The 24906-nt window shown below is 46.1% G+C and overlaps 1 protein-coding gene across 5 annotated transcripts in view; it reads right to left on the reverse strand.

Moving 5' to 3' along the window:
- Nucleotides 1–24906, reverse strand: part of SNX1 (sorting nexin 1) — a 47631-nt gene that overhangs the window by 19639 nt on the left and 3086 nt on the right. For all 5 annotated transcript variants that reach the window (XR_004002278.1, XR_004002280.1, XR_004002279.1 and 2 more), the window contains exons 2-4: nt 5307–5409; nt 2750–2886; nt 492–558 (exon numbers count right to left, since the gene is read on the reverse strand). Coding sequence is in view for 2 of the 5 variants with exons in the window: in XM_030577321.1 (XP_030433181.1) it covers nt 492–558; nt 2750–2886; nt 5307–5409 (307 nt within the window). In the remaining 3 variants the exon portion in view is untranslated. The remainder of the gene's footprint in view (nt 1–491; nt 559–2749; nt 2887–5306; nt 5410–24906) is intronic.

Consider the following 24906-nt stretch of genomic DNA (forward strand, 5'->3'; position numbering starts at 1 on the left):
AGCCACTGATTCCAACAGAAAAAGCCACCAAAGCAGGAGGTCACTGTGCTGGCCAAGATCAGGGTGCTGTCAGGCTTGATGCTGGTTCTCAGAACTATTCCTTCAGTGCAGCATGGGCCCTACAGACTGTCATTGCTACCTTTGATGTTTTAGTCCTTATATGCCCTGAACTATTAGTCTCTCTAGTGGAGAGATCTCAGTAGCCATCCTTTGGTAGGCAGGCAGGCAACCTCTTTACAATAAAGGTAGAAAATAGCCTGACCTAATGGCAGCGATTGAGGGCAATGCATTTACTAAAAGCTCAAGTTGGTAGGCACAGAACCAGCCACCAGCAAGAAAGCAAACTGAAGAGACTGACATTTTGGGAATGGATAGGAGCAGGACTTGGCTGTGTATTCAGGAGGAAAGATAGTGGACTGGCTGCATCAAATCCTGCTAAGTGCCACTTCTGGACTACACTTTACTTCTGTGTACACTGTACACAGACTCACCAATTTTTTCTGGGTCACTCACTCCCACAGTCAGCTCGAACTTGTCCTCCTGTTCCTCTTCCTCCAGCTGTTTAGGAAGAGGTGAGTACATATAGCAAGTCAGTACAATCCAAGATCAAGGTTTCAGCCTGCCTCAGACGATGCCAAATCATTACATATTCATACATGCACTTATCTGGTGTTTAGATTACAAGTTCCTCAGGGCAGGACTGCGCTGTTGCCTCTCACACAGCACAGACAGGAGCATAGTGCTGGACCTCAAGACTGTTCCCAGAAATGCAAAGCCGCATCAAATGTGGTTTACTACAGTTCATCTCACTCCTCTGATCCACCCAAGTTGGGCCAGCATGAGATCCAGGAACCAAAGGCAGTTTTGACACCATTTCATTCCTCTGACCTTGTGGGAAAGTGTGACAGAGTGGCCTCAAGGCTGTATTACATGGAACCTGGCTGTGTATGGCCCCCTCAAGAACCAGTATGGAAGCCTGGGATAAGTAGACTGGAGAGGCACTTCCATCATATTCCCTACCACCAGGAGCAGCGCCAGGGTTTCTGGAGTCATAGGCAGAATTTGGGGGGAGAGGGGGGCATTTTGCACGCTCCCCATGAGGCGTGCGGGAGCTTCTGGTTCTGCTCCTGTCGCACCGCCGAAGGACCCTCCGCCAAAATGCCGCGGGCGACAGCAGCAGTCATTGCTGAAATGTCGGCAGTAGCTCAATTGCCTGCTGCTGTTTTCCGCAGCACATTGGCGGAGGTCCTTCAGCGGTGCAACGGGAGCGGAACCCGAAGCTTCCACGTGGCCCGTGGGGAGCACACAAAATGCCGCCACCTGAATCCTGGTGCCTTAAGCGATTGCCTAGGGTTGCCTAATGGAAGCACCGGCCCTGCCTACCACACAGGCTGGGACAGAGGACGGAACAGAGCTGACTACACCTGCTCTGCCACCTGTGGGTTGCCCCACAGGAATCTTCAGGGAGCTGCTTAGACCACCATAACACCTTTATGTCACAGGAGCAGCACACAAGTGGCTGGATGGAGCAAGGCTGCAAAACTAGTCCTCAGTGCGCTTCAGTCTAAAATGTGAAAGAAGGCCATTGATTGCTGCTCCTCACTGAACCATCTCCAGCTATACTGCACTGCTTCAGGTAAAGAGGGTAACACTGAAGTGGCACTTGAGATTCAGAGATCCCTTCCCCTGGCTAAAGGGCTCTCCCACTAGAGACCCTGGTACTGCACATATCACCCTGCCAGAGAGATCAGTCCTCAGTTGGAACCCATCAGTGCAGGTCTGTGGCTGGCCAGGTGTGTGCAGGGGAAAATAGGAGGCATTGAACACAAAGCAACACCTCTGGAGGCAGATAGGTCCTCTGCCCAAATTCAAGTCTCCTCCTTCTGCAGTACTGCAGAGTTATTTCATTTGGCCTTTATAACCATACCCTTGCTGCTGAGACCGGAATCAGAGAGCCCAGCCTACACACTAGACATAAGTCACAATGTTGAAGCTGGCTTACAGGGAGATTTCTACAATAAAGAAAAAAGCAGCTCACTCTTCTGGATGGGAAGGCAAATAGCTAGTGGAAACAAGCCATTATACTGGCTGCCCTGGGAATATGCACGCAGGTCTGTTACTTTAAAGCCACCTCTAAGCACTATATAACCGTTTTGGCAAATTAAGTCATGCTTTGTTTCGAGAAGTGGTTTCGGTCTGTATGTAAATATATGCGGATGCAGGCATGCAAAGAGAACTCAGGCAGGTTCTATCCAACTGAATCAATCACAGTTGGTATCAGGGGCTATAAACCAGGTCCCTAGCAGAGTACAGAGATTACAGAATTGCACCTAGAAAAGGTAAAGGCCTAAGGCCTGACACTTGTGGAGGTGCCCCATGAAAGGAGGCTAGTGAAATGTGTGTGACACCATTACAAGCAACTTTGTATTCAGATAGTATTGCAGCATTGGGGTCATCTCACAGCAGCATGGCATGTCCAGTGGGCAACAGCTTGGTCACTCACTCAGTCACTTTGTCCTTCAAGTGGCCTTCACATTCCACCCTGGCAGAAACTTTTAGTAGTGTCCTGCTCTCAACTAGCAGGAGCTGCCATCTCACAGGGAGAAGATAATTAAGTTCAAGGGAATCTGAGCCCCCTTGAAGTTAACCAGTCTTGTGTGGGTGACCCTGACATTTTATCCTTCGATCACATGTGGACCAGAAGTTGAACTGGATAGAAGGCAACCAACATGGAAGTTGCAATTCTCACCTCCTCATAGCTCTTTGGCTGGTGTTTGGAAGAAGAACTTGTTGCTATTTCTAGAGGCGGGGCAGGGCTGGACACTCTGGCTGGTTCCTTCTTCTGGCTGTTTTGTGTACTGTCCAGAGACAGCTCCACCGTGGCATCTGCAAGGCACAAGGGTCACCACCAAGGAAGAAAGTCAGCATCTTTTCTAATCTGACAGTCACCTGGTTCCACAGAAACTAGTAGAGCTCCTGTTCTGGGCAGTACTATACGGCCCAGTCTCAAGAATTTACACATGTAGGCAGTCATAACTAGCTATTTTTGCACCTGAGGCAATATAATAAAAATGTGCCCCCTCCCCTCCCCCATGCCACCAAGCCCCCCTGAAACACATGCACCCAGCACTACCCACTCTGCGGAAACAAGCCCTCCTTCCCCACTGCCACCCCTGCCCCAAACAGCTGTGGGCCAAAAAGGAAGGTGGGAGGGAAGAAACAGCATGCATAGGGTGACCAGATCACAGCAGTAAAATAGGGCCTGCCCCCTCCCTGCTCAGCCCCATCATCACACCTCTTTTCACCCCCTAACTCCCTGCTGGCTTGCTGTGTCTCTCCTAGTCAGTCCCCCATCCACCACTAGCCTCCTTTCACCTTCTCCCTCCCCTGCCACACCCCCCCACCCTATCTCCAGCCAGCCCCTGCCATACCTGCCTGCCCTGCCTCTAGCCAGCCCCATGCCCACAGCCCCCTGCCAGAAGCCAGCCAGCCCGCCTCACACACTGTCAGAATTTTCATTAAATATGTAGACTAAATAATGAAATTAATAAATCTTCAAGCCGAATGTGAATTCATTCTAATGAACAACGGCACATTACGCAGTATTCATTTTTGAAAGTTTATAATAAGTGATGCTCCAGGGGAGGGGTGGGGACCACAAGGTGGAAGTTTCGCCTAGGGTGCAATATCCTTGCACTGGCCCTGCAGGCACGGGGTGGGGTGCAGGCTCTGGGATAGAGTTTGGGGGCCAGAGGGGGTGTTGGAGGGGACTGCCATCACATGTGGCTTCCTTCCTCTCCTGCTGCCCCTTGCCATAACCTAACTGGGGGTGGGGGATGGGGCTGCCCCTTGCCCAGTTCGCAGGAGTGGTGGCTGGGGGAGGGGCAGATCACAGGGTCAAACACTCACCAGAAGCCCCAGCAGCTGCTCAGGTGAGTGAGGCCCACTGCTGATGATCCTGTCTCCCACCGGAAGCCCCCTTGGTGTCTCCTCCACGGGAGTGCTGGGGAGGGGAGGGCTGTGAAGCACATGTGTGCCTCCATCCTCCCCCTCCTGATATGCAGCAGCCAGCTGCTTCCCCTCAGCCCTCTGCCAGCAAGCACCTCTTGTTGCCATAGAGGCAGCAGCAGCTGGGAGAGCTGCAGCTTTCCTTCCAGCAGGGAAGGCTTTTTCTGCTCCCCTCGGCTTTCCAAGCCAAGTGCCTCACTCACCTCGCCCTCTTTCCAGCACTGCATGTAGGTATTTGACAGCGTTCACCTTGGAGGAAGTTCCCCCTGAACTCCTATGCTTATTGCTTGACTTTGGCTTCCACTAGTTCTATCACCTTATGGAGTTTTTAATCCCCTCACACACTTTTCAGAGAGCGTGACCAAGCCATCGTCCCAGTGAACAGCTCTTTTCTGCTCGTACAGGCCAGAGCACCAGTTCTTACCTTATGCTATGCCACACTCCCAGCTGCTCTTGCTATTCCCCTCCATGTACAGCCAAGCAGAGGGAATAGTGTAATACATTTTTGAATGGCACCTGCTCCTGGCACCGTCCCTGGTAGAAGTTCATTCCCTGCTACTCACAGAGCAATAGTTCTGAGATTCCTACCAGGATGCTCTCCATGGAGACTGCTTTGGTGCACTCTTCTGTCAAGTCTGGAGCCCTTATGCTGGCCACTGGAGAGTGGAAGTGCTTCATGCAATCTTTTCAGCCTCCTGGTTCCTGCAAGGAGCTGAAGACCTTCTCCTCCCCAGTGAGCAGCTCTAGTGCCATTGTGACTGCTTAGGAAGTCTACAAGTAGCTGTACTGACCAGTTCACTGACACTCAGGATTCTGAAGAGCAACAGTTTAAACTGACCCTTGCATTACTTTCACTCCACAGCTGGTTGGGAACTCTAAGCTCCCGATGCCACCTGCTCTGCCTGCACACTCCAGAAGAACACTGCAGCAGATCACGCTTACACATTCTTTAGAGTTTGGTGTTTAGGCTTCTCCAGGCTGTTGCCACATGCAAGTAGTTTTCCCACTGCAATTTAGAGCTGCCCCTTTAAGGCAGTGCTAAGGAAACACTTACCCAGCTTTCTCAGAGAGGCCAGGAGAGCTTGTTACTGCTTCCATTATCAAAGGAACACAAGCAGCTGCATGGAAGGTGCAGGTGCCACCCTTACCACAGATCCCCTCTTCCACTGGATGCTTCAACACAAGTAGGTAATAACAAGCCTCCTGCAGCTTTTAGCTCTTATCTAGTGGCTGCAGTTGCCTCTCACTCTACCTGGAAAAAGTTTGAGTTGTTTTACACACAGTGCAGGGAAACTTACCTGCAAATAGGTCCTGATCATCTTGTTCCACACGAACCCCATTTTCTTTGAAGCTGCTATTCACTGGGAGAGGAGATTCCCTCTTGGGCGACTGAGGCTTGCTCTAAAAGAGTAGCAATCAGTATGGACATCATGAGTTGAACAGATCACTTATACCTGCCAATAAGATGACTGTTCCAGTTCCCAGCCAAACCTTCCCCGCCCCCCAACCAGGGCTGGCCTTATGTGTGGGTGACTGCCCTGGGCACTGTGGTCAGGGGGTGCCATGGTCAAGAGACAAGGAATGGGGCAAGCCTGAAGTGCGAGGCTGCAGAAAGGCGCTCAGTGCAATGGGGGTGGAAAGCCCAGGGAGACAGTGAGGACCAGAGCTCCAAAATACACGTTTGCCCAGGGTGCCATTTTCCCCTAAGGCTAGCCCCAACCCAACCACACTATTCAGTCCAGATGATGTGGTTTGATTTCCCACAGCTGTCACTCTGCTGTTCCTGCTACGTAGTCATGCTTGGTCACATCACTGCTAATTGAATTTAGAAATGGGATGGCAGAAGTGCATTAAAGCTTGCAAGGATTCCAAAGTTTAAGGGACAGAAAAACTCAAAATAATAGAGGCAAAGGATCTGTGCAAGGAACAGCACAGGCAATCAATACAGCCAAGCTTAGCAACTCCAAGTACTTCCTGCACCTCTGTCTTATGATCATTTGATTTAGAAGTTGCGTCACTGGATTTTGTTCTTGCTCTATTAGAAAGAGATGCAGAGGGAGATTAAATTTGCTCAGAGCCACTGCATTCTTGTCACAAGTGAGTTCTTAGACCCTACCTGCACTATAGCTGCAACAGCAGTGGTATTAGGGTTGAAAATGGTTGCTGCAAGTAAGTTTCTAGAAGGTTTTCGTGACAAGCAAGGATAGGCATGTACAGAGATCACCCCCCCACTACGAGACACTGTCTGCTGTAACAGTAGCACTGTTGATAACAGATTCCTGAGAAGGCACTGCTCATGCTAGACAGTGCAGACAGCTATTTACAGATAGATATGACTAGTACTGTTTCAAGGATCACGTGGACAGGGTCAGAGTTTAAATGCACCAAGCACTGCTCAGCATTGGACTCTGCATACACTGAGCAAGTCAGTGCCTATAATTTCATGCCTGGCAGATCCATGGGTAGCAATGGTGAAGCGTTAATATTTTCACTGCTATAGAGTCAGCTATGTTCAGAGCAGGCCTCTTTAGTGGTCAGGATACCAGTGACTTGAGCACTGTCTACATTAGACATCTCAAGTACCACTACTGCTAGGGGGTCATTTCCTGAAGTGCAGGAGAGGCCAGGTGTGAAGCAAACAGGATTATGTTTTCAGATCAGTGGGTTTCTATCCATTACACCAACTGCAGACTGCTACACAAAGAAAGAGAAAAAAAAGGTCATTCTGGGGATCTATTTGCATGTCTTGCTCACCGGGGCATGGTTTGGAGTCAGATCTGTACCAGTGAGCCAGTAATTTCTTCTATATAAGGTTGCAGCAGGTCTTCTCACAGAAGAATTCTACAAAGGCAGAGAACGCTGCACTGTCCAGAATTTCTGTCCTGAGTGCTTAGATTTCACTTCAAAGCCATGCAATGCACAGTGCCAGCTTCTGAAGCTGACATCAAGCCCTAACAAGACACATACACATCACTCTGGATAATGTTCCTTTTGAAACCCAGGGAGTTAATTCTTTCTGAAAGTTGTCTCCCCAACCCCACCTGCACTTTGCAGTGTCAGTCAGTACTGAGCTGTGAACAGGGCCAATCCAACCCCATGACTCACAAGAATGAGTTTGCAGGGCTGTTCCACCCAGAGCACACAGAACACTGCCATTTGAGCAGGCTGCTCAGTAGGCAAGAGATAGGCCACTCTGTGTCACTAAGTCATGATGAAAGTCTGCCAGGGAAACCAATATGCCAAGTAGCTAGTTACACATTAAAATAATCCTGTACTTCCACCATAATGAAGCCTTTTGTCTACACAAATCTCCATCCAACTCAATGGGCTTATGGGCCAGTAGGAGCTATGGGTTCATCTCTAGAGTTTTAGGGTGGAGGAGATGGCCACATTGGAAGGGAAGAGGAAAGGCAAAGATTTACAGCTGAAGTTTGAGGATAGTGTAACAATAGCCTCTAATACAAGCAGTGCAATCCAGTAAGAGGAGAACTCTCCACTCCCCTGCCACATGTAGAGCTGGTCTCAACAGGGCACTTACTGGTTTCCAGGAGAGGACTGGAATGCAATTAGCTGGTCAGCTAGGTGTAGCACTGGGGTAAATATCTTTGTCTAGGGAGTGTGCTGCAATTTGCATTAGTTACATCCCTCCTGTTTTTCTCTAGCAGGTGTGATGTACGGCTATTGTAGTTCTCTAGAGGGGACATAACCTATTCAACTCACATTAAGGTACTGCATCCAAGCTCTCCCTCCCTCTATTTTTTGCAGACTTAACTCCCTTACGTTTCTATAAAAGTAAAGCAAACTGAACTCTGTTCCCCGCTGTCTTGTAGGCAAAACAATGTTTTTAATCCAGACCTCAAGCAGAGACAAAACTAGTACATCACCCATTGATAAAGCAAAACTCCTTTTCTAATCTGTAGACTTATTCTCTAGAGATTCACAAGGGGGAAAATAAAAATGTATCTGATAATTTTAGATCCTGGCTGGGTCAGAGGCCTTTACAGTGACCTGTAGTTCCAGTTACAGAGATGGAGTCAGATACTAAGCGGTGTAGTAGCTTGGACTAACAAGAGGACCTTTGAGCCTCTGAATACTTGTTTTCTGGGGTAACTGGACAGTTATGCCCATATAGCATTTATATACTTCTTCCTTTGCTGTTACCAACCATTTACATGAAGGTACGGAGATCTTGTCTCCAGAGCCTGCTCTTCTAACTTGAGATACAGTTGAAGCACTGTGTATAACGCATTTCTGCTGGCACCTGCAGCATACAGTTTTGCAGCAGAGACCATGCTGTCCAAAGACAGTTTACTGATGTTAGTTATTTCCACTTTCAGTTGTGTCTAACCACCTTACCAAGAGGTTTTATCAGAGCTCTTGAAACTGAAGTGGAGAGAGAGTTTCAGCCCAAGCAAAGATGGAGTGGCAATGAACACTTTAGCTCCCTGCTCCACTCTGCCTCCTGCTGGAGAGAATACACAGCACCTTTGCTGAGATTATCTGTCCCAGGGCTCGATTAAGGCAATCCAGACCCTTAGCTACACCATGACATGGACTCCCTCCTGTGCGGCCAGCCCTGTACCATGGGGCCACTCCCACTTGGAGTATAGGTGAGAGAAGAGGCCCTCCTGCCCTACTAAAGAGGTAAGGGAAGCAGCATAGCCACCCCCTTCTCCCCTTCAAAAGCAGCAGGAGTGCCCTCTCACCTCAAGATGCACAGGTGGCATCAAGGGGAAACCCCAGTAACTTGCCCAAGCAGATACTCTCACAGCCATAGAGTGAGTGGGCTGGACCTGCTGCAGTCAGACTCAGAATCATAGAAATGTCAGGCTGAAAGGGAACTCAAGAGATCATCAAGTCTAGTCCCTTGCACTGAGGTAGGACCAAGTAAACCTAGAGCACCCCTGGCAGGTGTGTTCGTCCAACCTGTTCTTAAAAGCCTCCAATGACAGGGATGCCATAATCCCCATTGGAAGCCTGTTCTGGCGCTTAACTATTTTATAGCTGGAAAAGATTTCCTAACAGAACCCACATCTCCTTGCTACAAATTAAGCCAATTACCATTTGTCCTACCTGCAAAGGATACAGAACAACTGATCAAATATATTAGGGACTGTTGTAAAGAGGATGGTGAAGACTTAACAGGTCCACTCTAAGGTTTTTCTCAAGACTAACCATGCAGGGGTTTGTTGTGTTTTTTTTGGGGGGGGGGGGGGAGGGGAGATGGCGGTGTTTTAAAAAACCCTTCCTCATACATCAGGTTTTCTAAGTCTTCTCATTTTTATTGCTCTCCTCTGGACTCTAACTTGTCCACCTCTTTCCTGAAGCACAGTGCCCAGAACTGGACACAGTACTCCAGCTGAGGCCTCTCCAGTGTTAAGCAGAGAGGACACATACCTCCTGTGTCTTCTGATCCTCTTTTTAATAAATGGTGCAGCTGCACAAACAGCTAGTATCAGACTGCTGGCTCATTCAATCTGTGACCCACTAGAACCCACAGATGGTTATATGCAGAGTCCTCTATTATACTGTGCATTGGTGAGGTTCCCCAGAGCACTGGGGCTTGGAATTAATACTTCATTGAGATGCACGGGGAAGTTCATCCCCTCAGAGCTATTATTTCAGGCTGTCTGAAGACTGGCAATCTCCAATGCATTGTTACATTGTTCACATTTGAGCTATGCTTTACAAACATGAGACCTAGAAATTTACATGAAAGTTGAGATTCACATGTGCAGTACTCACATACTGTCAGGCAGGAGAGCCCTAGGCATTGGCCTATGGTACTTCAACCCAGTCCTGCTTGCTTTATGGATGCTGTGGTGATTGACTTCTGCTGAAGCAGCTGCAATTCAGATCTTGTTTTCCTGCAGTTAATCTTACCATTAAACTAGGGAAGAAGGGGCACAGACGACATGTAGGCAGGACTGTAGCAAGAGACTGAGGTTTCCCTGGACTGCATTAGAGGTTTGTTGTACTCTGCAGCCACCTCTTAGGGCTTGTCTACACTTACATTTTTTATAGCGCACAAACTTGCTGGCTCAGGATGTGAAAAATCACACCCCCACCCCCTTGAGCGCAGCAAATCTGAGCACTTTAAAGCACCAGTGTAGCCAGGCTCCCAGCGCTAGGAGCTAATCCCCTGGTGGAGGTGGATTACCAGGAGCGCTGGGAGAGCTCTAGTGCACAACCACACTCACACTTCAAAGTGCTGCCACAGGAACACTCCCGCAACAGCGCTTTCAAGTTTCCAGTGTAGCCATGCCCTTATTTAAATAAAGGGGGAATGCTAACTGCTTAAATGTCTCAACATCTCAGTGAGGTTTTTTTTCCCCCCCCCTCCTCCTTCAAGTAACCAGGTTCCAACTTGTGTCTGTTAAAGATGCCAAGCTATTTTGGTTCTATCTAGTTTGTTATCAAACAGAGTACTACTGATTGCACCATCTCCAACTCCTATTCCTTCATAGCGTCCATGGCTACATTGTAGTAGTGACTAAGCTGCAGCTTCGGAAACTTCTATAGGTCTCAGTATTCTCCCACCACAGTCCTAGACAGCCCACCTATCCTGACTCAGTGGAGATGCTGGATTTCACACATGCTCAGAGTAGCACACTCCCCTTGGGAAGATAAAGTGCTATTTGTAAGTATGGCGAGTCAGACTCTACCCAGCCCCCTGATGTGAGCACTACCTTGTGACAAAGTCTGTTTAGCTCCTCACATGAAGGAGATTGTTCCAGCAAATAAAACCATGGAAGAGTAATGGGGCATAGCAGAGACCTTAGCTCAGAACAAGACAAACATGGATAGTTGCAAGGGAGGCAGTCCTCTCCTGGGTGTACTTCACTAAGGAAGTCAGTGTAACAGCCAAGTTTCAGCTCTGGTTCTGCTTATAATGCTTGGTCCAAAGAAAACCACTCAGTTCCGACTCACTGCCAAGTAAGCCATTGCTGATTAAACTGGCTGCTGGAATTTTAAGAGTCCAAACGCATATGTCCTAGCTGAATGCATGTTGTTTCATGTAGAACAATGAAACTGGAGCAGCTACAAAACATAAAACAAAAAAACACTGTTGTTTTAGTAGGCAGGACTGAGGCAACTGAGGTCAACGGGAGTCAGCCTGTGTAAGTACCTAGCAGTGATCAGAACCAGATTTTATAGTACGCCATAGTCCAGCAATGCAGGCCTGCAGCAACATAGCAGGGTTCCTATACACTACTCAGCAGAGGTCTGCCGTAGCACGTTTAGCTCAGGTAGACAACAGAAGCAGAAGAGAGACTGGAGACTTGCAACAGAGTTCAGGTGAAGGAGGCAGTCACTGTAGTTTGTAACCTCTCATTTAAATCAACTTCTGTACCAAATGACTGGAGGATAGCTAATGTGATGCCAATTTTTAAAAAAAGGCTCCAGAGGATACTGGCAAACATAGGCAGGTAAGCCTGATTTCAGTACTGGGCAAACTGATTAAAACTAGAGTAAAGGACAAAATTGTCAGACACTGACAATGTTCCTTCTAATTTTTTGCATGCATAACAAAATTCATTTTGCATATGTGCACCAATATGGAGGTGATGTGTTGTGGGGGTGGGGCCAAGGGGTTCAGAATGCAGGAAGGGGCTCATGTCTGGGGCACAGGATTGGAGTGCAGGGGGGTGATGGCTCCAGCTGGGAGTGTGGGAATCTAGGGTGGGGCTGGGGATGAGGGGCTTCATGTGCAGGCTGCTCCCCCTAGCCCTCTCCCTGGCCACAGCAGCCACCTCTCCCTGTCTCTCTGTGACTGCTGCATCTCTGGGCCTGGGAAGAGGTGCCTTTCCCCACAGCAGCTTTGAGCACCTGTGTGGCCCTTGATAAACTGCTGCATGTCCACACAGCTTAGAGGAAACAATACACAGATGAACATAATTTGTTGGGGAAGAGTCAACATGTTTTCTTTAGAGGGAAATCATGCCTCACTAATCTACTAGAATTCTTTGAGGGGGTCAACAAGCATGTGGACAAGGGGAAACCAGTGGATATAGTGTACTTATGTTTTCAGAAAGCCTTTAACAAGGTCCCTCAAAGGCTCTTAAGCAAAGGAAGCTGTCATAGGATAAGAGGGAAGGTCCTCTCATGGATCAGCAACTGGTCAAAAAGATAAGAAACAAAGGGTAGGAATAATAGTCAGTTTTCAGACTGGAGAGAGGTAAGTAGTGGTGTCCCCCAGGTCTGTATTGGAACCAGTCCTATTTAATATTCATAAGTGATCTCAAAAAAATGGGTAAACAGTGAAGTAGCAAAATTTGCAGATACAAAACTACTCAAAATAGTTAAGTCTCAAGCAGACTGTGAAGAGCTACAAAAGTCTCTCTGAAAACTGAGTGATTGGGCAACAAATGGGCAGATGAAATTCAGTGTTGATAAATGCAAAGTAATGCATGTTGGAAAACACAATCCCAACTATGCATATAAAATGATGGGGTCTAAATTAACTGTTACCACTCAAGAAATATCTTGAAATCATTGTGGATAGTTCTCTAAAAACATCCACTCAGTGTGCAGCAGTAGTCAAAAGAGCAACCAGAATTTGAGAATCATTAAGGGATAGATGATATATTGCCTCTATATAAATCCATGGTATGCCCACATCTAGAATACTGCATGCAGATGTGGTTGCCCCATCTCAAAAAAGATATTGGAACTGGAAAATGTTCAGAGAAGGGTAACAAAAATGATTAGGGTATGGAACAGCATCCATATGAGGAGAGCGTAATAAGACTTGTATTTTTTCAAGCTGAAAAATCCAACTAAGGGGGATGGGGGGGGGGGATATGACAGAGGTCTACAAAATCATGTCTGGTATGGAGAAAGTAAATAAGGAAGATTATTTACTCCTTCTCATAACACAAGAACCAGGGATCACTAAATGAAATTAATAGGCAGCAGGATAACAAAGAGGGAAATATTTTTTTTCCCACCCGCACAGTCAACCTGTGGAACTCCTTGCCAGAGGAGGTTGTGAAGGCCAAGACTATAACAGGGTTCAAAAAATAATTAGATGAATTCATGGAGAATTCATGGAGCCATTAATGGCTATTAGCCAGGATGGGCAGGGATGGCATCCCTAGCCTCTGTTTGCCAGAAGCTAGGAATGGGTGACAGGGGATGGATCACTTGATTACCTGTTCTGTTCATTCCCTCCAGGGCACTTGGCATTTGCCACTGTTGGAAGACAGGATATTGGGCTAGATGGAACTTTGGTCTGACCCAGTATGGCTGTTCATATGTACATATGAGCTAGATGCTCCTCCACGTATCTTCCCCTGGTTTATGAATGCTCCAGTGCTTAGGTGGGAGATAAATATCTGGACAGCTAGACTGAGGTAACAGTACACATGCTCAGTGGCAGAAATACAGGTGCCTAGGGAACTTTTACTACCCCATGCAAAATACCCCTATAGGCATCATGTGATTTTAGGCAGCAGACAAAATCGTGGATTGCAGTGGCACCTAAGAATGAGACTTAGGTGCCTAGTTACATCTGTGAATCTAGGCCTAAGTTGCAGCCTACATAACAGATTTGGCAGTCAATACATTAAGGGGACACATCTAAGTTACAGACCAGATGCTAAAGGTCACCTAGACAGGCATGCCATTCTCACTGTAGCATTAGCAGTCACAAGTTTAGGCCACCCATCTAGATCTGTATAGCCAGAATTATTCTTCTCCTTCTGGAAGGAAGAGACTATTATACAACTATGGGAAAGATATAATAGGGAGATGGTCTTTTGTTCTATCCATGCAGGCAACAATTTCAGTTCATTCTGCAAGAAGTGCCTGCCTGCAAACAGCATAAAGGTACCAACTATGTTAATTTGCCTCACATATGCCTTGAGCAGCAGGACAGGAATTATAGTTCTGACAAGCATCTAACATTAACTGCTATAATTGGGGCCTGCCAGATCTACGCAAATTGGGAGTTCAACAGTGGGAAGCAGATAGAAACATCTTATAAACTTATTATAAACTTATCACCTACAAAAGTAAGTGTTGGTGGGAAGACACAGAAAGGGAGATAGACTGGGTTAATCCAAATAACTGAAGGACTTATGTTAGTAGGCCTAACAGCATGCCCAGTAAACAAGAGGAATATGGGACTGAAATCAGTAGACCAAAACTGGTACTTTGGAAGTGAGGCCTAATTGATTAACAAAATAAGGTAAGCCCATCCATCATCTCCTTTTGGGGGCCCTTAAAAAGACTTGGGGGGGGGTGACCTTCCACTGCAGCTGCTGCTAAGGGACTTTCATCCTAACACCAAACTTGGCATACAAGTGGGTATGCCCGATGTCCTTGCTGGTGAAGTGGTGGCACTCACTCAGTCTCATCCATGCAAGATCCTGCTCCATGTTTTCTGACCTCATGTGTCCCTTTCCATCTCCCACTATCTTCCTCCTGTCCTGTCTCTGGTCTTTTCATATGATCCTGTGACTAACTACACAGCACCAGCATAATGAGATGCTATGGCCCATCCAGCTCTGACCAGCCTGACAAGGACCCGACCAAGAAGCCAGATAGCATCCCTGAAATAGGTGAGCCAGGTCCAGAGCAACAGCTGCTGTGGCCAATCTGCCAGGCCAAAGCATCTTGCCATAACGGATTAGTCACCCTGTATCCTGAAATGTATCAACTGTACTCCACCCCCACCCTATCTTCTGCCCTGTTGGTCTGTTTTGTTAAAAGCAAGAAAACAACTCGTTCTTGACTCAAGTGACTAGAACAAATCTTTTTTTCCCCCATCAAAAAAAAAAATGGACAAAATAAGAGGTCATATCCTCTGAAAAAGGGACTTAAATATTAAAAGAAGGCAATGTGTTTGGAGTAGAGGCCTCTGCTTGCTTAGTACTGTGACAAACCATTAGAAAACTCATGCCAAAAGGTTGGAAACTTAGTGATTGGGAGATACTCAAGGAAAAGAATCAACATAAAGCACTAAAATTGAGTGAATTTTCTTCAGTTACATATGTTTTACGTACATATTAAAGTGTTATATGGTGACAATGTCACATTAATATCGCTTCTCTGGGCCCATTAACTGAATCAAAAGTAATACAATAGCACTCACATGGAGCATTTGACCAAGGCAAAAGAGGATGTATGGGTCAGTAACAGCTACAGAGTTTCACATCTCCTTTCTCAAAAACAGTTTCTCTATTGTCCTTTTATCTCAGCTATTGGTAGATATTTAAGACAGATACCTACTAGACAGAGGCTGATATGAAAATTTAAGCAGACCACAAGCAAGAGGAAAGGGCAAGACCCTAGTGAATCTTAGCTCCCTCTTGTTCTTGTCTGTCTTGTCAGATTCAGTAGGCTGCTGGGAAAAGCTATCAACAGCAGTAGAAACTCCTGGTCTGCAGACAACTCAGAAGTCACCAATGCACTGGTCATAATCACAAGCGAAGCACTCTCTTCAGAGTCAAATGACAGACTTAAATTGTTCTCCAGGATTGGCTAGCATTGCTTCTGTACCCTTCCCTCCCATAATTCACTAGGGTAAGTCCTCCACTGTCATTGGCAAGTGGCTTTTTCCAAGTCCTGCTTTGTGATCCTCCAAGCATTGCTTATTGACATATATGTCTGACCCAGGAGGACAAAGACCTATAATGGCTAGAATACTAGGGAATATTATCCTTGTGAAACTGCCACAGGATATCAATGCAAGAGTTTAGTAAGATCCAAGAGGACCATCCATTTTTCTAAACAGGGATCTCACTTGCAGTTACACTAGACAGGAAAACCATGGTGTTTGTCAGACCATATATACTTTGAGGTACAAGGTGGTATTCAGGTGAGTCCAGAAAGGAAGTTCCTGCCACCAAAATATTGTATATATGTAGATTTTGGAGGCTGGCTGAGCTCTCCTCCAAAGCTTCTGGCAATGGCTACTGTTGATAAAGGATACTCAACTATATGGATCATTGCTCTGTTCTGGCAATTCCAATGTCTCTTTACTATGGGACTCCAGCTTACGTGCCTATATAGCAAGTCTAAGAGCAACTTATCACTGCTGGAATTCCCACCACTTAACAGGCAGGGGCAGGAGCAACAGATACAGAACTAATCAGCTGAAGAGGGCATGAGTTAAACAAAAACCAAGGACTTTCCTCTACCTATCTAGGGATTCAGATATATAAGGTGAAGAAGGGGTCAAGGAAAGGCAGTGTCCAGCCAGGACTATTAACATGTTTATCCAGATTATCAAGTCACTGATTAATTGCTGAATGGCCAGGCCATTTCTAGTTCCTCCTCTCTCCATGTCACTACATCAGTTAAACAAGGGATCTTTTAGCTCCTAGCAGTTTCTACTCATTTTTGACCTGAAGGCTTGAAGTGCACATCTATTTAACAGCAAAGAGGTGCTGTCAGCAGTTTCATACTGCAGCTTTTAGTAAAAAAAGCGCAGACCAGTGTCATTCAGGAATGATCCCAATGAACTGCACAGCAGAAGGAGCTGAAGCACCACTGTCGAGCATTTGGGAAGCATCTCTACATTGAGTCCTGACTACTGTTTGCCCAGTATATCTGCAAAGACTGCTGCCTCAAGCACACACAACTCCAATTTGTTTCCATTAGCTAATGTGGACAGGACAGCTATCTTTCAGGCAAGTGAAGAAACTTCAGACACTGCATGAATCTTCAAAGCTTTGCTCAATACGATAGAGTGGGCCAGAGAGTTTTGTTCCAGATAGTCCCTTCCAGCCATCATGATGCCTAGCAGAGGAAGAGCTAGAACTCCAAAAGGCAAGCAGAGAATGAGCTTTAGAAATGAATTAGGATTTAGGACATTCATTTTGCTGCAAGCTGGAGGTTACCATTCTAAAGTTTCCTTAATGCAGAGCTGGACTTTTTTTTTTTTTAAAGCAAAAGACATCCAGGCTTTGTCTACACTAGTTCTACTTTCTAAAAATGTAGAGCTGTTGCCAACACTTGTTTAGCTTCTGCCTGCATTACTAACACTAAAAACAATGCAGGCTGGTTGCCACCAGCTTTTGATACCAAGTTGATTAGACATGTTCTATACAGGTTTATACAGGGCTAGAAGCAGCCATGCCAGCAACCCATCATTCTATTTGAAATAGGTTCTTATACCACCCTTGCCGCCACAGTACCAAGCACCTTCCAGAAGTATACCACACTAGAAGCACTGTGCCAGTGTAGCGAGTCAGGTGAAAACACTCTATGCAGACAGGCAAGAGAACTCTTCTGTCGACAAAACAAATCCACCTCCCTGAGAGGCGATAGCTATGTTGGTAGGAGACGCTTTCCTGTCAACATAGTGCTGTCCACACTGGTGCTTAGGTCAGTGTAACTTATGTTGCTCAGAGGAGTGGCTTATTTGCAGAAGTGGTAGTGTTGACCTAGCCTCAGTGACATGACTCACTTCTGTTATTCTCTCATCCTCTCCCCAGGCTGGGGCTCAACACTGCTAATGCTGACCAGTGTTTAGCAACAATGGGAAATGTAGGATAGACAAGGCCAAAATGTGAAGACTAAAAGGTACATTGACACTTAAAATGCTACAGCAGTACTGCTATAGCACATCAGTACAGATGCTTTCTATAGCGACAGGAGGGGCTCTCCTGTTGCTGTAATTAGTCCACTTCTGAGAGGTGGTAGCTGGGCTGATAGAAGCATTCTTTCACCAACCTAGCACTGTCTGTACTGAGGCTTAGCGTGGCATAGCTGTGGGTCTCACCCCTGAGATAGGCAGCTATGCTCAATAAATTTTCGGTGTAGACCAGCCCTACAGCTGCTCACGAGAAACAAGAGATCCAAGTGCAAGGCCTTTGGGAAGCTCCTTCTGACACCTCACAGAGCTGAAGACTGATGTGAAAAGATGGAGCCAACTGGCATCAGATCTAATGTACCTACCCCCTCTAGCTGTTGAAGGAAAAATGCAGCTGTTTTTCTTCTCCCTCTCCAGAGCCACTTTACTGCTGTGCTGGGGAGGATCTGCTATTCTATCCCTAAAGAGTATCCTGCCTCTGCTGTTCAGAACTTCTGCCCCAAGTAGTAGCATAAGAACATTTGTACAGCAACTCCTCACTTAAAGTCATCCCAGTTAACATTGTTATGTTGCTGACCAATTAGAAAACATGCTCGTTTAAAGTTGTGCAATGCTGCCTGCTTTGTTCACTGCTTGCAGAGGAGCAGCCCGTTGGAGCTAGCTGGTGGGGGCTTGGAACCAGGGTGGACTAGCAGCCCCCCTAAGTTCCCTGTGTGGCAACCACCCAGCAAGCTATCAATTGCAGGCAGTTCAGCTGTCTCTCCCCCCCATTGCCATGTGCTGCTCCTGACCTCTGCCTTGGAGCTGCTCCCTGGTGCCTCCTGCTTGCTGTGTGGGAGGTGGGGGAAGTGGGGCTAATGTCAGGGTGTCTCCCTCCCCCCTGCTTACCCCCATCTCCATGGGGGGGTGACTACACAACAGGGCTCAGGACAGGGGGAGCTTGCTGGCAACGGCAGCTGCCTCAACTTGATGATCTACTTAAAAAGACAATGTACTTAAAATGTGGCTAGCACACTTTAAGGGGTAATGTGCATCTCTCTTGCGCACACAAAGTGCGCATCTGTCTCTCTGCCATGCTGTCACTCCTCCCTCCATTCCTGCTGCCTTGTAGAGTGTGAGGCTATATTAACAAGCAGCATATATATACCTGCCCCTGGAAATTTCCACTACATGCATCTGAGGAAGTGGGTATTCACTCACGAAAGCTCATGCTCCAAAACGTCTGTTAGTCTATAAGGTGCCACAGGATTCTTTGCTGCTTTTACAGATCCAGACTGACACGGCTACCCCTCTGATAATTAACAACAATGAGTTAACTCTGAGGGCTCAGCTGAGTGCCAGTTCATCATTAAGCAGTAAGGCATTCCCTGGGAAATATCCCACCCTCTGACTTTACCACCTCAGCCAAGCTCCACAAACATCATTATTGTGTACTAGTATTTATTTAAAAGTTATACTGTGTGTGTGTATGTGTATATATATATATAAAAAATAGTCTTGTCTGGTGAAAAAAGTTTCCCTGGAACCTAACACCCCCCCCCCATTTACATTAATTCTTATTGAGAAATTGGATTTGCTTAACATTGTTTCACTTAAAGTCACATCTCTCAGGAACATAACTACAACATTAAGCAAGAAGTTACTGTACTGGGACCCACAGATTACCCCATTAGCTCAAATGAGATCAGTTCTGTTGATCTGAAACTGCTGCTTGGCAAAGCTATGAGCAGCAGAAGCATGGCACTGATGCTAGTCTACTAGCAATCTCAGGTCACATTTGGAAGCATCTTCACAGCCATAAAGCTGGCATCTCCAGGTTTTAAGAGACCCTGTTTCTGCAGAAGTTGACAGATCAGCACCAATACACGCTAGGAAAAGCTTCCCACTCACCACTGGGTTACTTCAGCTATGTCTGACCAAGTCATTTTCTTATGCCTGCAACCTACAGATTCTACTTGGCCCCAGACCAGTTTCTATTTTAAACCTTCCTAACTAGTAGATTTGTGTAACTGCAATCTTTCCCATGAAGCAAAGACCACCATCCCTGAATTTCAGGTGTTCATTTTCAAATACAGCACCAGTGATGTTTTGCTACGAATAGTTCTTATTACAGAGATAGTGAAGAGATTCCCAGAGTTAAGATTTCACAGGTTAGCTTTTTACTTTGAGTGTCCTTTTTCAAAAAATTTCTGAGAAAAATATGTACACTGTACATTTATTTCCCAAGGACTTACTACTCTGGTTGCAAAGCTGGATTTTGAGAGCTATGTTGTCTGTAACAAGATATGTTTTGCTACAGTCACCAATTAGTGTTATATTTGACTAAGAGGTGACAATGTCAAGCCTTCTGTTACATGTTAAGGGATACACAAGAATGACCGTACTGGGTCCTAAAGGTCCATCTAGCCCAGTATCCTGTCTGCCGACAGTGGCCAATACCAGGTGCCCCAGGGGGAGTGAACCTAACAGGTAATGATCAAGTGATCTCTCTCCTGCCATCCATCTCCACCCTCTGACAAACAGAGGCTAGGGACACCATTCCTTACCCATTTGGCTAATAGCCATTAATGGACTTAACTGGATAAATTCATGGAGGTTCTTTTAAACGCTGTTATAGTCCAGGCCTTCACAACCGCCTCAGGTAAGGAGTTCTACAAGTTGACTGTGCACTGTGTGAAGAACTTCCTTTTATTTGTTTTAAACCTGCAGCCTATTAATTTCATTTGGTGACCCCTAGTTCTTGTAATTATGGGAATAAGTAAACAACTTATCTTCATCTACTTTCTCCCCATCACTCCTGATTTTATATACTTCTCATATCCCCCCTTAGTCTCCTCTTTTCCAAGCTGAAAAGTCCTAGCCTCTTTAACCTCTCCTCATATGGGACCCTCTCCAAACCCCTAAACATTTTAGTTTCCCTTCTCTGAACCTTTTCTAGTGCCAGCATCTCTTTTTTTGATGTGAGGAGACCACATCTGTACACAGCATTCAAAATGTGGGTATACCATGGATTTATAAGCATAATAATATATTCTCCTTCTTATCCTCTATTCCCTTTTTAATGATTCTTAACATCCTGTTTGCTTTTTTGACCACCTCTGCACACTGCGTGGACATCTTCAGAGAACGATGACTCCAAGATTTTTCCTGATTTGTTGTAGCTAAATTACATACAATATGATGGGAGATATAGTTGGTTATTTTTCCCTCCCAATGTGCATTACTTTGCATTTATCCACATATTTCATTTGCCATTTTGTTGGCCAGTCACTTAGTTTTGTGAGATCTTTTTGAAGCTCTTCACAGTCTGCTTTGGTCTTCACTATCTTGAGCAGTTTAGTATCATCTGTAAACTTTGCCACCTCACTTTTTACCCCTTTCTCCAGATCATTTGAGCAAATTGAATAGGATTGGTCCTAGGACTGACCCTAGGGGAAACACCACTAGTTACCCCTCTCCACTCTGAGAATTTACCATTAATTCCTACCCTTTGTTCCGTGTCTTTTAACCAGTTCTCAATCCAGGAAAGGACCTTCCCTCTTATCCTGTGAACTTAATTTACGTAAGAGCCTCTGACAAGGTCCCTCACCAAAGACTTTCTGAAAATCTGAGTACACTATGTCTGCTGGATCCCCTTGTCCACATGTTTGTTGACCCCTTCAAAGAACTCTAATAGGTTATTAGTAAGACATGATTTCCCTTTACAGAAACCATGTTGACTTTTGCCTAACAATTCATGTTCTTCTATGTGTCTGACAATTTTATTTACTATTGTTTTGACTAGTTTGCCTGGTACCGACATTAGACTTACCAGTCTGTAATTGCTGGGATCATCTCTAGAGCCCTTTTAAATATTAGTGTTACATTAGCTATCTTCCAGTCACTGGGTACAGAGGCCGATTTAAAGGACAGGTTACAAACCTCAGTTAATAGTTCCGCAACTTCACATTTGAGTTATTTTAGAACTCTTGAGTGAATGCCATCTCATCCTGGTGCCTTGTTAATGTTAAGTTTATCAATTAATTCCAAAACCTCCTCTAGTGACACTTCAATCTGTGACAGTTCCTCAGATTTGTCACCTACAAAAGCCAGCTCAGATTTGGGAATCTCCCTAACATCCTCAGCCGTGAAGACTGAAGTAAAGAATCCACTTAGGCCATGTCTACATCTAAAATTTTGCAGCGCTGGTTGTTACAGCTGTATTAGTACAGCTGTATAGGGCCAGCGCTGCAGAGTGGCCACACTTACAGCAACCAGCGCTGCAAGTGGTGTTAGATGTGGCCACACTGCAGCGCTGTTGGGCGGCTTCAAGGGGGGTTCGGGGAACGCGAGAGCAAACCAGGAAAGGAGACCAGCTTCGCCGCGGTTTGCTCTCGCGTTCTCCGAACCACCCTGCAAACCTCAGGGAAGGAGACCTGCTTGTTCGGGGAACGCGAGAGCAAACCGGGGAAGGAGACCAGCTTCGCCGCGGTTTGCTCTCGCGTTCCCCGAACCACCCTGCAAACCGCAGGGAAGGAGACCTGCTTGTTCGGGGAACGCGAGAGCAAACCGGGGAAGGAGACCAGCTTCGCCGCGGTTTGCTCTCGCGTTCCCCGAACCACCCAGCAAACCTCAGGGAAGGAGACCTGCTTGCTCGGGGTTCGGGGAACGCGAGAGCAAGCCGGGGAAGGAGACCAGCTTGATTACCAGAGGCTTCCTCAGGTATGCTGGGATACCTGCTTATTCCACGGAGGTCAAGAAAAGCGCTGGTAAGTGTCTATACTTGATTACCAGCGCTGGATCCTCTACACCCGAGACAAAACGGGAGTACGGCCAGCGCTGCAAACAGGGAGTTGCAGCGCTGGTGGTGCCCTGCAGATGTGTACACCTCCTAAGTTGCAGCGCTGTAACTCCCTCACCAGCGCTGCAACTTTCTGATGTAGACAAGCCCTTAGTTTCTCCGCAATGGCTTTATCATCTTTAAGTGCTCCTTTTGTATCTCGATCATCCAGAGGCCCCACTCGTTGTTTAGCAGGCTTCCTACTTCTGATGTACTTAAACATTTTGTTATTACCTTTTGAGTTTTTGGCTAGCTGTTCTTCAAACTCCTCTTTGGCTTTTCTTATTACATTTTTACACTCCATTTGGCAGTGTTTATGCTCCTTTCTATTTACCTCACTAGGATCTGACTTCCACTTTTTAAAGGAAGTCTTTTTATCTCACTATTTCTTTTACATGGTTAAGCCAAGCCACGGTGGCTCTTTTTTAGTTCATTTACTGTTTTTCTTAATTTGGGGTATACATTTAAGTTGGGCCTCTATTATGGTGTCTTTAAAAAGCATCCAGGCAGCTTACAGAGACTTCACTTTAGTGACTGTAGTTTAATTTCTGTTTAACTAACCCCTCCCATTTTTGCCTAGTTCTCCTTCTTTAAATTAAATGCCACAGCACTGGGCTGTTGAGATGTTCCCACCACAGGGATGTTATTATATTATGGTCACTATTTCCAAGCGGTCCTGTTATAGTTACCTCTTGGACCAGCTTCTACGCTCCACTCACTACTAAATCTAGAGTTGCCTCTCCCCTTGTGGGTTCCTGTATGACTGCTCCAAGAAGCAGTTATTTAAAGTATCAAGAAATTTTGTCTCCATTTCATCCTGAGGTGACATGTTCCCAGTCAATACGGGGATAATTGAAATCCCCCACTATTATGAGTTCTACTTTTGATAGCCTCTCTAATATCCCTGAGCATTTCATCATCACTATCACTGTCCTGGTCAAGTGGTCAATAATAGATCCCTAATGTTATATTCTTATTAGAGCATGAAATTGCTATCCACAGAGATTCTATGGAACATGTGGATTCACTTAAGATTTTTACTTCATTTGATTCTACATTTTCTTTCACCTATAGTGTCACCTTCTTCCCCCCCACATGACCTATTCTGTTCTTTGGATATATTTTGTACCCCAGAATGATTGTGTCCCATTGATTGTCCTCAGTCCACCAGGTTTCTGTGATGCCTATTACATCAATATCCTCCTTTATCACAAGACACTCTAGTTTACCCATCTTATTATTTAGACTTCTAGCATTTGTGTACAAGCACTTTAAAAAAAAGTGTCACTAGTTATTTGTCTGCCCTCTTCTGATGTGTCTGATTCTTTAGGTGAATGTTTCTCATCTGATCTGGTCCTTACATTATCCTATTTCATCCTCTGCTACTGACTATAACCTAGAGAATCTCTATCAATAGACTCTCCCCTAAGAGAAAAGTCTATCCAATCCACATGCTCCTCTGCAGCACTTGGCTTCCACACCCCCACATCTCCTAGTTTAAAAAAAAAACTGTTCTGCAACCTTTTTAAGGTTAAATGCCAGCAGTCTGGTTCCACTTTGGTTTAGGTGGAGCCCATCCTTCCTGCATAGGCTCTCCCATCCCAAAAGTTTCCCCAATTCCTAATGAATCTAAACCCTTCCTCTCTTCACCATTGTCTCATCCAGGCGTTGAGACTCTGAAGCTCTGCCTGCCTACCTGGCCCTGCATATGGAACTGGAAGCATTTCTGAGAATGCCACCATAGAGGTCCTGGATTTCAGTCTCTTCCCTAGCAGCCTAAATTTGGCCTCCAAGACATCTCTCCTACCCTTCCCTATGTCACTGGTACCTTCGTGTACCACGACCACCAGCTCCTCCCCAGCACTACACAAGTCTATCCAGATGCCTCGAGAGATCTGGAACCTTTGCACCAGGCAGGCAAGTCACCATACGGTTCTCCCGGTCATGACACCCAGCCATCCATGTTTCTAATGATCGAATCTCCCATTACTAACACCTGCCTTTTCCTAGTGACTGGAGTTCCCTGCCCCGGAGAGGTAACCTCAGTGCAAGAGGATATCCTAACACCATCTGGAAGGAGGGTCCCAATTATGGGAAAGTTCCCCTCTGCTCCCATTGACTGCTCTGCTTCCCTGGGTCTTTCATCCTCCTCAACAGCGCAGGGGCCGTCTGATGGGAAGTGGGACAATTCTAGTGTCCCAGAAAGCCTCATCAACATACCTCTCTGCCTCACTTAGCTCCTCCAGTTTCGCCACCCTGGCCTCCAAAGCCTGTATGCAGTCTGAGGGCAAGGAGCTCCTTGCACCGAATTCTCACACACACCACCCGACCACAGGGCAGGTAATCATACATGCTGCACTCAGCGCAATAAACTGGATAGCCCCCAACTCTGCTGCTGGGCTTCTGCCTGCATGGTCTCCTAGTTAATGAAAGGGTTTTGCTTAAATCAAAAAGTTTTGAATGTAGTTTAGTTTAGAGTTTTAGAAAGCAGCAAGAGGCCCTTGCCCCCTTCCAAACTCCCTTGCAAAACTCCCTG

Source organism: Gopherus evgoodei, chromosome 10, assembly GCF_007399415.2.
Source record: "Gopherus evgoodei ecotype Sinaloan lineage chromosome 10, rGopEvg1_v1.p, whole genome shotgun sequence".
Classification (NCBI taxonomy): domain Eukaryota; kingdom Metazoa; phylum Chordata; order Testudines; family Testudinidae; genus Gopherus; species Gopherus evgoodei.